This window comes from Phalaenopsis equestris, unplaced genomic scaffold (assembly GCF_001263595.1).
Source record: "Phalaenopsis equestris unplaced genomic scaffold, ASM126359v1 Scaffold000136, whole genome shotgun sequence".
NCBI lineage: Eukaryota > Viridiplantae > Streptophyta > Magnoliopsida > Asparagales > Orchidaceae > Phalaenopsis > Phalaenopsis equestris.
This window is the reverse complement of record NW_018164578.1, coordinates 605342-620961: the sequence shown is the minus strand read 5'-3', so window position 1 is coordinate 620961 and position 15620 is coordinate 605342. Positions and strand designations below refer to the sequence as shown.

The following is a 15620-nucleotide window of genomic DNA, read 5'->3' as shown; positions in this document are numbered from 1 at the left end:
TAAAGAATAAGATATATATATATATATATGTGTGTAAATTATATGTCCTTCTGAAGCGGACGACGGGATTTTGATTCTGACGGCCGACAGCTTCCAACGGACAGCTCCTCAACTTTTTAGTGCCAACAGGTCCTAATCACAATTGATCTAAATCAAGTTTAAGTTCTACCTACATTGGACTTAAAATCATTTTAAACTTCAGGTTCAATACATATAGAATCTAAATCAACCTCAGATCCTACTTAAAAATAAAATTTAAGTCATAACCACATTGGACTTAGAACCATTTTAAACTTTAAGTTTAATCCATATTGAACTCTACATTGGACTTAAAATCATTTCAAACTTTAGGTTCCATCCATATTGAATCTAAATCAACCTCATATCCTACATAAAAATCAAATTTAAGTCCTAACTACATTGGACTTAGAACCATGTTAAACCTTAAGTTCAATCCATATTGAACTTAAATCAATCTTAAGTTCTACATACATTGGACTTAAACCATCTTAAACTTTAGTTTTTACCTACATTGAACCTAAAGCAATCTTAAGTCATACCTACATTAGACTTAAACCGACTTAAACTTTAGGTTTTACCTACATTGATCCTAAATCACATTTAAGTCCAACCTACATTGGACTTAAAACTATTTCAAATCTACATTGAACCTTGATCAATTTTAAGTTCTACCTACATTGGACATAAAACATCTTAAACTTTAGGTTCTATCTACATTTGACCTAAATTAGTTTTAATTCCTACCTACATTGGACTTAAAAGTATTTCAAACCTACGTTGAACCTAAATCAATTTTAAGCCCTACCTACATTAGACTTAGAACTATTTCAAGCTTTAGGTTCTACCTACATTGAACCTAAATCAGTTTTAAGTCCTACATACATTAGACTTAGAAATATTTCAAACCTTAGTTTCTACCTATATTGAACCTAAATTACCTTAAGTCCTACTTTACTTACATTGGACTTAAACTTACATTGGACTTAAACCATCTTAAACTCTAGGTTCTACCTATATTGAACCTAAATCATCTTCATACCATAAGTTCTATCCAAATTGAATGAAATCAATATTAGATTTCACCAACATTAAACCTAAATCTTATGTCTCAATTAAACTTATTTAGGTCTAATCGACATCGAACCTAAAATAAATGACATGAATGACATAAAATCAACTTTAAAAGATAATAAAACTTAAACTTGAACCTAAAAATACAACTAAGTTTGAGAAGGTATTTTGGAGGAGGTAACCCTTTTTACAAAAATTATTTTTTAAAATATTCCTGCTTCTATCTTTTCAATTATAAATGTTTTAATTTATTAAAAAAAAATTATGTTTGGGGGAAGGAGAAAAACTTTTGAAAAACATAATTTTATTTATCTTTAATAAACTATATTCAAAGAAAATATCTTTTTAAAGTAATATGGGTATGTAGTGTTATTTTTAGAGAATTATATTTTATTTTTACTCTATAGATGTTGTGGTAAGTCTTAAGTAAATTTTTAGTGATAAAGGTTAGTTCTAAGAATTAAGATATTAAGTAAAAGAGAGTAGGAATATAATTTTACTATTTAAAGTAGAAAACAATTTGTCTTTTGGAATGCTGAGAATCTTATATCTATACTTTAATTAATTGAGACTCTATGAAAAATTATTTTTGAAAACAAATGCAAATTATCAAAGTAAGGAAATATGATGAGTATTTAACTTTAAGACGAAGATAGTGAAGTTCAAAATCATTAAAGGTTGATCCAAATATAGTAATCCTCACTATGAAAAAAAATAAAGGATTGAAAATGATCCTGAAAGTAAGAAAGAAAAGAAAAAAAAAGAAAAAAAAAGAAAAAAAAGAAAAGAAAAGTATATATGAAAGTGAGGAAAAGCTTCAGGGGATGCCTAATTAAAAATTGGCTTCACATGAATCATTTTAAAGAAAGAGACTTAATTACATTTTTTAGCTTTTATTTTCTAGAGTATTAATTTACTTTTACTAATAGAGTTCTCTCAAATTATATTTTTTATTCTTCTGAGACTCCTATAATTTTTAAACTACAATTAATTATTGAAATGAACAAAAGAATTAGAATTCCTAGACTTGATTACAAAATATTCTTTTGCCTTTTTTCTAACCTAATATATTAAGATTTCCCGAAAGTCATGACTACCACATTTATAAGATAAAACTATAGAGATCTTTAATGAAACCCATTACTACATACTAAAATATTTTTCAGAAGAAATAAGTTACTTGAGGACAAGTAACAATTAAGTATGGGGGATTTTGACATACCTAAAATATGTTGCTTTTATTAGTATATTTAATATTTATTTTTAATGATATTGTGATTTAAAGAAAGGTATTTTTGATGTTTTTGGCTGTATTTTTGATGTTTTTGGCTGTAAGGTATTTTTGATGTTTTTGGCTGTAGGTACACTAAATAGAGCAAATGGAAGTCAAATGAAGCAAAAAAAAAAACCAATGTTAATCTGGAGCCTAGGTGCTAAAGATAGTTATCTAGAAGATCCATTGAATTTAGATAAATTTTGAAGAGGTGCTTGAAGAAACTCTTGAGAGTTTTGAGATTTCTATTTAAAGAGATATCTGGAGATTCAAAAGAGAGACATTTGGAGAAGGAAAAGGGAGTCTTTTATATAGAAGTAAATTTTACCTAGTGAGGATAAAGTCTTGGAAGCTTTCTTAGGACTTGAAGAAGAAGAGGAGAACTGAGAGATATCTTCTTCACTATAGATTTAAGTAATTTTGGAGTAAATTGTAAAGAGAGTGAGGGATTAAAAGGAACGTGAAGGATTGTTTGGGTAAGAGTTTAAGATAAGTTGTGTACTTTGTTTATTTTGTTTTTCTTGTCTTGTAAAATTTTATTTATTTCCATGTGTTATTGTTTCTTCCTCATGAGATCTGAGTAGTTTTTATTGTCTTTCTCTCTGCAATGAGGACTAATTATGTGTAAGAATGTAGCTTAAGTAAAGGAATGTAGTTTAGTAGAAGTGCTTTAAAATTCCATAAATTGTGATGATTAAAACTCTATGCTTCATTTACTTATCAATCTGACCAATTGATTTATTAAAATTTATTGTAGAACGTAGTGACCCGAAATGGGCTATGTTCCAACATAGTAAGAATCACATTTAACTTCATGGATGTGAATGTAGTCCTTGAAGTTAAGTGCAAATGAATAGGTAAATAAGTTTTGATGGGCATAAAATTGAAGATTTTAAGGTGACAGACTAAAATCCCTAATTTGGTCCAGATGTTTAGAAACTAAAGTGAGTTGTTAACCATCATGTGAATGGAAGTGAGAACTCTAGAGTGAGAGCTAGTATCTTTCCAGCCTAACCATCGGTGGAGAGACCAAATTCTGGATTAGCTAATGTTTTTTATGCACTTGACATAGGGTAAAGAATATAATTGCTTCTATTTGGCACAATACCTTAGTGATATTTTAAAATTATTTTCCTACACTAATTATAAACTCACTGCAAGGGGAAGGATGTTTTATACAATTTTGAACTCTTCATACATTATTAGTTTAGATTAGTGGTAACTTTGCATTTTAAAACCTTCTTAAATTGTTTTGCATATACATTTTGCAATTGCTTAGCATACTTAGCATTCCTTTAATTCTATAGGATTAGATATTCAACAAAAACTTGCGATCACTTCATATATAAGTTTTCTACAATTAAAAGAGGTTTTATTAAATTCAATTTATAAGAGTTTTGGCTATCTTCGTAGGGTCGATATTGGGGGTTTTAAGGAAAATCTTATATTACTTGAAACGATACGTATACTTGCGTAGTACCCTAAGTGTGGCCCTTTTTATCAGCTTTATATAATATTTAATTTTGCACACTAGCCACTGAATATAAATTGGGTCAAGCCTTTGACCATATTTCTGAATTTAAATAATTGTGTAATTCGGGGTCGAGTCACAAACCAAAGTCTAGCAAAACATTTTAGGAAACAAGCTACTCGTCACATGTGTCGAAAGGTGTCAAATTCATGTTATGAGGGTTTCTATTTTAATTTTAATTTGATTTTGATAATGGTTAGTGAATTATGGGTGAAGAGTGGTGTTTGTGTGTGTTGTGTATGTGGATGTTTAGGGTGGTGCGCTGTTTCAAAAGATTGAAAACCCCTAAGTCCAAATGATCTTCCTAAGACATTTTACAGTCCTTAAAAAGAACTCAACTTATGTTTCAATATGTTTGTTGCAATCGACTCGACTAAGTGTCGAGGATTTGAAAACACACATATGAGACTACAACAAGTCAAGGAGTGGTTCAAATTTCTAAGTGGAGCGGGTCTCAATCTAGTCTTTTAGGAGAGTCAGTAGAGAAATCTTTTAATGACCTAAAAAAAATGAGGTCGACAGCTCTCTCAACCTCCATAACTTCATATATGGCAGTGATAGCCCATATAAGTTCTTTAAATTATTATTAATGTTCTCAGAGGGATTTTTAATTTTTTCTTCACAATATCTTTAATTGTGTGATCAACCCAACAAGTTGTGGCTTGCATGTTTCTCACTCTGTTTACTCTTATCTAGAATGAATGTCCATCAACACAAAATTTAACTCTTACCCTCCAAAGACATCCTCGATACAAATAAATAACAATAATGCTAAATCTATTGCTACCTGTAAATTTTATCCCAAAACCTTTTTTGACTGCTATTGACAGGAGAAATTGCTTAAAACTATGTGAGTCATGAAAATGTGTACTAAATTTTAAATCATTTTCACTGACAAATTGGATAATTAGGTATCACTCATTACAAATATCTCTCTCAGTACTTTCATTATAGATACAATTAGATTTCGGATAATAACAGTTTGATATGTTATTAATAATGAGTGTCTCTTGAATTTGTGGATAAATTTCAGATTTTCCACCACTCTATGTGATGATCACTACCTCAACTCAGTCATATTCACTTGAGTGAACAATAATCTCCACAACTTCAACATTATTGGTATAAACTTGTGCTCGTTTGATAATGTTTCACATTTATGATAATATCTCAAATCCAAAGATAAATCAATTCAACCTCTTCTTTTAACATTATCAAAATCAACATATCTTTTTGAATTTTAATAGTTTTCTTGTGGCCAACTTTATATTTTTTCCTCATTTAATTTTTAACTTGCATCGAATATTAACCATATTTGTATGTAATGAATAAGTTATCATTTTGATGCATCATTGAATAAATCTTGAAATTAGACCACACCACCCCTTCATAAGAAAAAAAATAATATGTGTAAATATGGATGAAAATTTGGTGAAACTAATTGAAGGTTCCACACCACTTATTCATTAAACCAGCTTAGATAATAATGAAATAAATTAACTTAAACTAATACAACTTTTAGTGAAATGCTTGATTTTTTGTTTGAAACTCAAGTACTCTTGCAACCCATTTGCTTGCTTGGAGTTGGAAAAAATGTTTTTAAATGTAATGAAATTCATTAAATTTAAAAATTAGGCATACTTGAAAAGTAACATTGATTTTTAGCTTCACAAATAACTTTTCAAATGTAGTAAAATTGCATGCATCATTTGTGACTTGCGCTATGCACTGCAGTGTATCTTAAGCACAAATAACACACGCTATTATCATTCTCTATACCATAAAATGCCTCATAGTGCGATTAGCAAGCCATATAACACATTATTTAATGCTACAAAGGAGCGTCAAACAAGCCAATAAGAAAATACTTTGTTAGTCATGTTAAAGTAAAAAAATTAAACTGTAATAACCAAACCAGAACCAAAAATACTTGATAAGAAAACCTGTCGTATCATGAATCTTATAAATAAAGCACCATGTTGTTTTAGGATATAATGCCATTGCAGTTTTTATTAAAAATGCAATAAGTTTGCAATTTTTTTGATGAATGCAGTAAAAAGAAAAATAAAATACCATATGTTCAATATATGATAAATATTTTGTACTTCATTGGATATAAGTTGTTACTCTGAATTGAAAAGTGACCAAAAAAGATAGATGGTTAAATGATGAATACTCTTGTCATAAAGGAAAACCAGAAAGTAATCTAATGACTCACTAAAAAACAAAAAAAATGGGAACACACATTGTAATGCTCAAGATATCTCTCACAGCAAAAGTCTGTTATAGAATCTGATCAAAAGGAGGAGAAAGACCGGAGTTTCCGAGACATTTGTATCCCCCAATTCCTAAAAGAAATCGTGAAAGGGCGTTGAGTGTAAGAGCAAACAAAGAAGAGATTACCTTCATCAATGATCTCTGGTAGAGTCGGATCAAGATGAGAAGAAATATGGCAGTATCAGAGGTTTTGATATGCCACGATTCTAGAAAAAATCCCGAACGAAGGAGAAATTACTTCGCTAAAGGTCTCCGATAGAACAAAATCAGGAGGGGGAGAAAGATGAGAGTTTTAAAGATATTTGTATTTCACGATCCTAATATTTCTTTTAAAGTTAGAGCATGAGAAATATTTCTTGCATGTGGAAATTGAATTGTAAATGAAATGATGTGTTTTTTGTATTGGCCGAATCTTTTGAGTGTGAAAATCTTAATATTAAAATTTAGAATATTAAATTAATAAATATGGAATTTTAATGCTTATGATATGTAAAAATATATATATAAAAATATCTTTTTAATTCCGGGGCACACACCCACTTTGTATCTCCAATGCAGGGGAAAGTATTTGTGTACGTAAGACGTACGCAGAGCTGCGTACATCGGGAGGTTAATCAGAGGGTACAAAGGGGTTATATCAGTGTTATACTCCCTGTAACTTACCTATAATATAGCTGTAACCTACAAATAAGTTTCGCGCTTCTGTAGTTCCGGTAGTTACAGGTAAATTACAGGGAGGTTACATGAGGGTATAAAGTGAATATAACCCGCATGCACCATCTGAATAACCCCCAATATTGTACGTCTTAGATATTCGTCTTACGTACGTAAATATTTTCCCAATGCAGGAGAATCCCAATGCAGAGAGATTCCAAGCACATATTTAGATTAATCTTTTGAGTGAGAAAATCTTAAGATTAAAATAGAATGAAATTAATAAATATGGAAGTTTGACGCAACCCCTTAATCCTTGCATTGGCTTTCGCGTTTGCATTTTCCTATGGCCTCAAAGGCCGGCGAAGAACAGCACCCAAAGCCATCGTCCGATATTGATGGCGGCAGCGGCAACACTGCTGAGTACCGGGAAACAGCGAAGCAGAAGGGAGACAATCCGGCTCCCGACGGTGGAGTCTTGGCGGCATTGGTTTTGCCGAGGGAGGAGGCGATGCGGCTCGCCATTTACATTGCCTTGGCGCACGGCGGATTAGCCCTATCATTTGTCCTGTTATACGGTCTAGCCCGGCTGCTGCAGGACTACAGGCGACCAATTCAGTGGGCATTACTCTGCTCGATGCCCCTTCGCGAGCTCCATACGGCTCTCGTCTCATTCTGGTCCCATCCGCTAAGCCTTGGTCTCCCTGAGACCCTCCTCGCCGTTCCCCTTGTCACCCTGCGGTCTGCCGCCAGCTCCCTTATCGACTCCCACGCTGCTCTCCACCGCCTATTTCGTCGCCAGAGTCAGCCGCATCACCCGCCTCCTCACCTCGGTTTCTCAAAGCTTATGCGATGGCTCGTCTCCTTCGCCTTCTTCGTCCTCCTCCACGAGCGCTTAGGTTCCCTCGCCCTTCCCGTCTTCGCCCTCCCCGGCTTCCTCGCTTCTACCCGCACCCGCGCTCCTCCACTCTCGGCCACCCTCTCCGCCATCGCTGCAGCCCGTCACATTCGCCGCAACAGCAAGCACGCTTTTGATCCCCCGTCGCACGCCCTCAGCCGCTTTAGCCGTTTCCTCACCTCCCGCATCCTTCGTCACCTCAACACCCTCATTGCCATCAATCTCATCCTCGCCATGATCTGCACCTCTCTCTCCAGCTCCCTCCTCTTCTCCTACAAGATATCCATCGAGGGCCGCGATGCCGTCGTCGCGCTCAAGTACCATTTCCAACAGCACAACTATACGGAAAGGATAGGCCTTCAACGCTGGATGGACGATCACGATGTTCCCGAGCTCATTGAATCCGGTGCTTCGAAGCTATACGACAGCGTCGTCCACCATGTCGATTCCCTTGCGCTCCAGTACAATGTTACTGAGCTCGCCGAAGAGTTCAAGCTGTATCTCGTTAAACCCATCGGAGAATCCACCAATTCCTCATCTTTCATCACAAAAAAGTCCTCCCTCCACCCCTTCTCCATCAAACTCCGGAACCTCCTACACCACATCCGTAACCAAGAATGGAGGCAAACCTTTGCAGATTCCGATTATATGGTAAAAGAATTCCTCTCTGTGCTTGCCAGAGAAGACTTGGTGGAGAAGATCAAAGGTTTCGCTCTTCAGAGCATTGATATCTTCAAACAGATCTTGGCAAGCAGCACGATGGTTATGTCTGGAAGTGCCAACTTGCTCTTCTCCATTTCTCTTTCGATTATCTCCGGTGCTGCTGGTTTGTTGAGTTTTATTTCACAGCTCTTCATTTTTTTCTGGCTACTCTACTCCTTAATCACTTCTGAATCTGGTGTCATGGATCATGCTCTTGGCATGCTTCCCATATCCAAGTCTAAAAGAGTTCGTTGTGCAGTGGTTCTTGATCATGCTGTTAGTAGTGTGATGTTGGCTGCTGTGAAAGTTGCTCTGTTTCAGGGGTGCTTCACATATCTCTTGTTTCGATTCTACCATATACATTTTCTTTATGTATCCACATTGGTTGCCTGCACAAGTGCAATCCTGCCAATTACGCCATTCTGGCTTTCCTCCATCCCGGCAGCTATTCAGTTGGTTGTGGAGGCTAGATATGTTGAAGCTGTGGTGCTCACATCGATCCATCTTATAGTTTTGGATTATGGCACTCTTGCAATCCAAGATGAAATACCAGGTCAAAATGCTTACTTGACAGGGCTTAGCATTCTTGGTGGAATGGCATTGTTCCCATCTGTCTTGGAGGTATTCTCATGGCTATTACTTTCACTTCAGTAAACATACACATTAATGCGCTGCGGCATTTTCCCCATTAAACATATTAAGCTTTATTAATTAAAAAATATGCATTGTTTTCTTAAAAGTTATGCATTATTTTGTTTTTGAAAGTAACTTTGCCACATAGACTTTATATAGGGCTGAATTTTGGTTTTGCGTTTATACCATCTCTTTGCTCCTAATAAAGTTGTGACGGACTAAGGATCTCTTCATTTTTTGCATATATGCTTATGCTGAAGCTGTTTACAGATGATTAAAACTATAATAATTAAGTACTAAACATACTTGTATCGTTCTTCCATGTGTTGCATTAACATCTCTCATTGTTAGGTTTGATAATTAACCTGTGAGTTCTAATGGTATGATATTGTCTTGTGTCTATTGCATGAACTTAGTTTCTGCTTCTATGGTGCATCATAATCCTTATAAAGTGATTCTCTTACCTTGTTGGTTTACTTTTCTTGTATTTTAGGGACTTCAACCTTATCATTCTATAAATTGGGTTTAGTTATATTACTCTTTCTTTCGTATTATTATATGACATTTTTGCTCCTAGATTTGTCCTTGAATCACACCCAACTAGTAGAGCATAAACTAAAGAGAGAGAAAGAGAGAGTGCTTTTGAGGAACTAGAAGAACAGATGGGAGGGAGAGAGAGAGATTGGAAAGGAAACACTTGAATTAAAGATCTTTATAGAATGTATTTTTTCAGCACCACCTATTACATTTAATTTTCCTTATTTGTAATGGCCAAGATACTGATCAAATGATGCTTTTGGGCCAATACTATCATAGATTTCAAGACTTAGCTATTTCATATTCCGAAAGTGAAATTTCGATTGAATCGTTGGGATGTGGAGGAGACATCTGACTTTATATAATAGCCTTCTAGTCATTTGGCTTCCCATATTCGACTTTGGTTACCTATCGTTGAATGCCCACTTTCCACTAATCTGTTTCCAAACACTTTGATTTGATCACTTGGCTTCAGGCACTTTACTTCGGCCACTCTGCCTCGGGCTTTCAGTCTTGGTCACTCGACCTCAGACGCTCAATCTTGGTCACTCAATGTTTGATATTCGACCTCGGTCACCCGGCCTCAGGCACTCGACCTTGATCACTCAGCCTCAGGCACTCGACCTTGATCACTCAGCCTCAGGCACTCGACCTTGGCTTGCTTCTCCCGGGCGATCTCTAATGAGTGGTGAGATTGAAGCCATTAAATTCATAATAACATGAACCATCAGATTAATGGTTATTTGTATAGTTACTTAATGACTATATATATTTAGTTCCTTAACTCTCTTGTATCTTAGGAAGCTATGCTGCAATAAGAAAAAGAATTAACATTTCAATAATTAATAATGAAAAAAGAAATAAATACTCATAATGAAACTACTTTGTTGAATTCTGAACTATTGGCTTATAAATAGAGCGATGGGTCGAAGCTATGCTGCAATAAGAAAGAGAATTAAAATTTCAATAATTAATATTGAAAAAAGAAATAAATACTCATAATGAAACTACTTTGTTGAATTCTGAACTATTGGCTTATAAATAGAGCGATGGGCCTTCTTTGAATCTCATTTGATTGAACTCTCAACCTTCTTTATGATTTGACTTGTTCCTCTTTTGCGATGATGGATCTCACCTAGTCACAAACTGATCTGACGACCAAAATTCTTCGCGGTAGGTTTAGCAACCTTTGCGAGGGGATCATAAGAAATAAAAACTTTTAGGTAGGAAAAAAATCGGCTCGACCTTCGATCGGGAAGGCTATTCTTGGGCTGTTAGGGGGATACAAATATATCCTTTGAGCCGATTGACTTTGCTACTCGCCCATGAGTTGAAACGCCGAAGGCAGGTCAAATTCTTGATACACCTCATTTTGAACTGGCGGTATCCGTGGCAGTCGAAAATACATCCAAGCCCACCTTCTCCGAACTTTTTGATCGAATGGACACAATGGGTGAGTGTTTTTATTGCGAAATCGATTTTTTTATAGTTGATGAAAAGGGTTCTTTTTCTCACTACTTTCCTATTGTTATGGGAGTGAAAAGAATGCGCCTCATGTTCCCACCTGTCATAAAGGGCAAGATGTTCTTGTATTAGAATTTGTTTTTGCAAGTCTTACATGTTGATTTCATAGGCCGAATTTTTGGCAATTTGTCTTAGGTTGTACCCTAACCTTCGTCTCTAATCTTTCTTGACAGAGAAAAGGGGTGTAATAAAATCAGCTAGAACCTTACATCTTACATGTTAGACAAAGACAAGAACTATATCTAACAATTTGGCAGCGACAGAACTGAGAAAGAAATAGGAAGTCTGAAATACTTTTTATGGTTACACAACCCGAAGAATTTTTCAAAATGGACCTTTGGGCAAGTGGAAGAATTCTGCACCATGAAATGAGCATTTGGGCCGAAGAAAACTCTTGGATACTCTTATATTTTTGTAATTTCAAATACTGCCTTGGCTTGAGGGATCCTCCCAGATTCTCATTATAATATATCCAAATTTCTGAAGCCTTCTGAGGTCGAAAAAATCTTTGGGAACAGTCCATCAGTCCTGAAAATAATTCTAAGGAGAAAAAGTTTGTTACATTTTCAATGATAATACAACACTATAGCTGTCAGTTAAACAATTGAGAACCTTCTGGAGAGGACATCTTGGTTCAAGAAGGCGGTGGAACTTTCCTTCCTGAATATGCTCCTGCTAATTGAAACCTTTCTGGAGGCTGATAAAGACGCTTTAATGAGCTCATGGTAATTTTTTTTCGAGTCTGGCACTATCGGTGTCTTCCCCACTTAAACTCAAGGTTGTTAGGATTACTATTTTCTTTTCTATTCACCCCTCTAAATCTTATGAGTATGATAAAATAAAATTACAAAAAGATTTCAAGAGTAAATAGCCGATACACAGGTAAATTGTGCATGAAAAAAGCAAACAGTGCCAACAATTTCTTTTGGTTAAACAGCCTAACATGCTTACATCCACTCCCGAGTCCTTTCAAAACTTATATTAATCTCTCATTCACTAACGTAGGGTGAAGAAATCTCTCCTTTATAGGTAAAAGAAAGTCCAAACACTCGTAGTGAGAACCATGCTACTTTTAGAACTATCTACTAGTTAGTTAATGTCCATTTCAAGACATCAGCTCATAGTACAACCTGTTAAGCCAATGTTTTAAAAGTTTGACCGGACTGGCCTGTTCAACCATGAAACGGTGGCTTGTCCAAGCCGGATCACATACAGAATGGTTTATATATTTGGATTGCTTGGAACTACATGAAATGACGGTTCTACCATTCAACCGGCGAACCGGTTGCGGTTTGCGAGAACCACTCAATTGCATGTGAGGCGTGATCCAAGGGCTAATATTTTAACAAGGGATAAGCAGTAAATGAGTAGATCTCGCAAATCTAAATCCCTAATATTTGCTCCAAGAGGCAAGCTCCAACTCTTCCGCTTCCTGCTTCCTGTTTCCTTGCTTGAGTGAGACTTCCTGTTCTCAGCCATTTGCCGCTGTTCAGGCCACTCACCATATTTGTTGCCGCTTGCCTCCTACCTATCAATATTTTTTATTTCTGCATTTTTCCCCTTTTGTGGTGTTATATGTAAATTCACCGTCAATTTGCCCGCACCACGTCTCCTTTTGGTCCTTTCTTTGTTTCCAAGGAGCTGTCTATATTAAGTTGTGAAGCAGCCATGGATGATTGATTGGCGTGTACGTTGGTTGGTTTCACTTGTATTGCACTGATGTTCAGATTTTTGTAGGTAATTGATGGGTATTGCCTTTCATTTTGAAATTTTTTTCTTATGGATAGAAACTTTGTATGGATAAATCGCGGATTATATTCTAATTATTGAGAACTAATGTGATTTTTTGCTACTATACCGCCTTTTGCTTTGCATGTTTATCTCATGCAGTTGCTGTATGACCTCAAATGTAGACCTGCACATTTATCAATGAATATGCACAATTGTTTGCTCTTTGTTCACTTTGAGGTTTAAGAATGGCATACTTTTTCAGTAAAATTTTTTAAATTGTGGACTTTAATTTTACCGGCCTACATGTAATTTAGTCATGGGTTATTTTATTTATTATTTTATTGGTACATTATTACATCATTATAGCATCATTTATTTCACATTTCATTAATTTTTATATTTATTATGTTATATGGTTCAACTTTGGTCGAACCTTGAATTTTTACTTTTTTTTTTTCGGTTTGATGTTTGGTCTAGTTCTTTTGGTCGAACCTTGAATTTTTACCGAACCTTGAATTTTTACTTTTTTTTTTTCGGTTTGATGTTTGGTCTAGTTCTGCAACCTTTATTTTGGCAAAAATTTTGTCAAGATTCACGAACTTTCCTTAGATCAGATGAGCAAGCTTTACTATATCTAAATACTTAACCTTGAAGATCTATGATTTGTAGAAGAATGAGATGTTGTTGTAGACATTTATTATTCTTTGATTTCCTTTCTTTAGATTAGCTCTATCAAGGTTTGCAATTATATGAACTGCTTTGCCTACTACTATCCACCGTAGTAATGAAACCCTGTTAATAATCATTAGCCTTTATATTTAGAAAAGCCTCGATTAATGCTGATTTTAACTTGAAATTTAAATTACAAGTTGAACTTTTGGTACAATCAATTCAAATTCAAATATATGTTAATTAAATTAATCTTGAAAATCAAATGTATATTACAGTTAGTTTAATTTTTGAATTCTTTAATTAATAAAAATGAGTTCTGTTGATCTATTTGAAAATATAATATATTGCGCATTAGGATACATATCTATAATATGATCAAAGGATTAGTTTTTATTAATTATATATTACTTTAGCTGATTGAATAATTTGAACAAATTTAAGCATGACAGTACAATACATTAATTTTTTACAGTACGTTTAGTTCTAGATTTGTTAGTGAAGCTTATCACATGATTTAATTATATTTTATTTTTAATTACGAGTGTGTGCTGATAATGCATAACTCAAAATGTATATAAAAAATTGTGCTTCAAAATTTAATCTTGTGATGGCGGATGGATTCACTCAATTTAATTGGGCCATGAGTTACGATTGGTTTATACTAATTTTATTTTATATTTTTAAGCTTGCTTTTATATAATTTTGTTTCTACACTACATTTATTAAAATGTTAGCATACACCAAATTATATATATGATTCTCAAATTTATGATTGTACAATTACGCTCATGGGATTAATGAAATTTAAATTTATCATTTTGCTAATTAAGTATTGTCACTTTTACTATTACATTGTGTATCATTTATTTCTTTATATGAATGCTTGAATATATACATAATTATGGAATGGAAACATAGATTAGTCTCCCACTTTTTCTATTGTAATATGTCAACTAAGGGATCAAGTTGTAGCTCTATGTTGTTTTAGTTCTATTATTTTCTAACAATTTAAATGCTTCTGAGGTATCAATGTCTATCACACCCCGCTTCATTTATGGTGCTCAAGCTGCACTTAGGATGGACCATATTGTAATGTAATGCGACTAAGAGTGAAACATTTAATATCATTTAAGAATCATTGTCATACATTATATTAATTATAATTGATTTTAACTAATAATATCATTAACATATGGACCCAGATTTTAACTCTCAGAATTCCTCTTTGCAGCTTTATTCCACTGAGATTGCTTGGCACTTCTCGATTTTTTAAAGAATGCCGACCGCTTCTCATCCAATCTTGATATGAATTATAGCTTATACTGGCTATGCAATCAGTTAGCTTTTGTAATTTTTTGATGTTCCCCTGTGACTCAACTTTGTCCAAGTTTATTTTGATGCCTTGAGGTTTAAGTATAAATCTTAAAGAATTTGTTTGAACTTTGATCGATACCAAAACTACGTTCAGAAGATGAGCTTCATGTTAAATTTTTTTAGGGTATTGAAAGCTCCTTTTTAATTGGAGTGTGTTATTGTTATTGGGTGTTTTTTCACTTTTTACAAGCAGATTATCGTCTTCGAATTTATCGTTCCTCTTCATTTTATCTTTGAACATAAGATCAATCTTTTGTTGATAAGTTGCCTTTGCATTCTTCCAGCTCAAAGGGCATACGTTGTAACAATTTAGTCCATCTTCAATCTGAAAATTTTCTTTTGGATGATTATAGGATCCATCTTCTTTTTGTTATGATAGCTTAAAAAGGTATCTAAGAAGCTCATTATAGTATAGCCAATTACAGATTTGACCGAGGCATTAATTTACATTAATGGGCAACTACTTTTAGGCCATGGTGTTAGGTTTAAGTTGTTAAATTAACAAACTTTTGCCCACTACCGTTCAACTTATGTATCTTCATAATTATTAATATCTACTGAAAATATTTGAACTCTCTTATGAATTTGGCTTCAAGTAGTGTTTGAACTTGTAGATTGGTAGCCACATTGTTGTGATAGCTAGGTTTAATTTTATGTTTGATTGACGTTAGTTTCTTATATAGATTCAGGCCCCGTTTGACGCAGCTTATTACCTGCGTCCA

General features: G+C 34.2%; 1 protein-coding gene across 1 annotated transcript; it reads left to right on the top strand.

Annotated features, from left to right (window-relative positions):
* The first annotated feature begins 7131 nt into the window (after positions 1–7131).
* Positions 7132–11426, top strand: LOC110021619. The gene is made up of 2 exons (XM_020720179.1): positions 7132–9048; positions 11295–11426. The coding sequence occupies exons 1-2, from the start codon at positions 7174–7176 to the stop codon at positions 11307–11309; spliced, it is 1890 nt and encodes a 629-aa protein (XP_020575838.1). The 5' UTR covers positions 7132–7173; the 3' UTR covers positions 11310–11426.
* The last annotated feature ends 4194 nt before the right edge of the window (positions 11427–15620 follow it).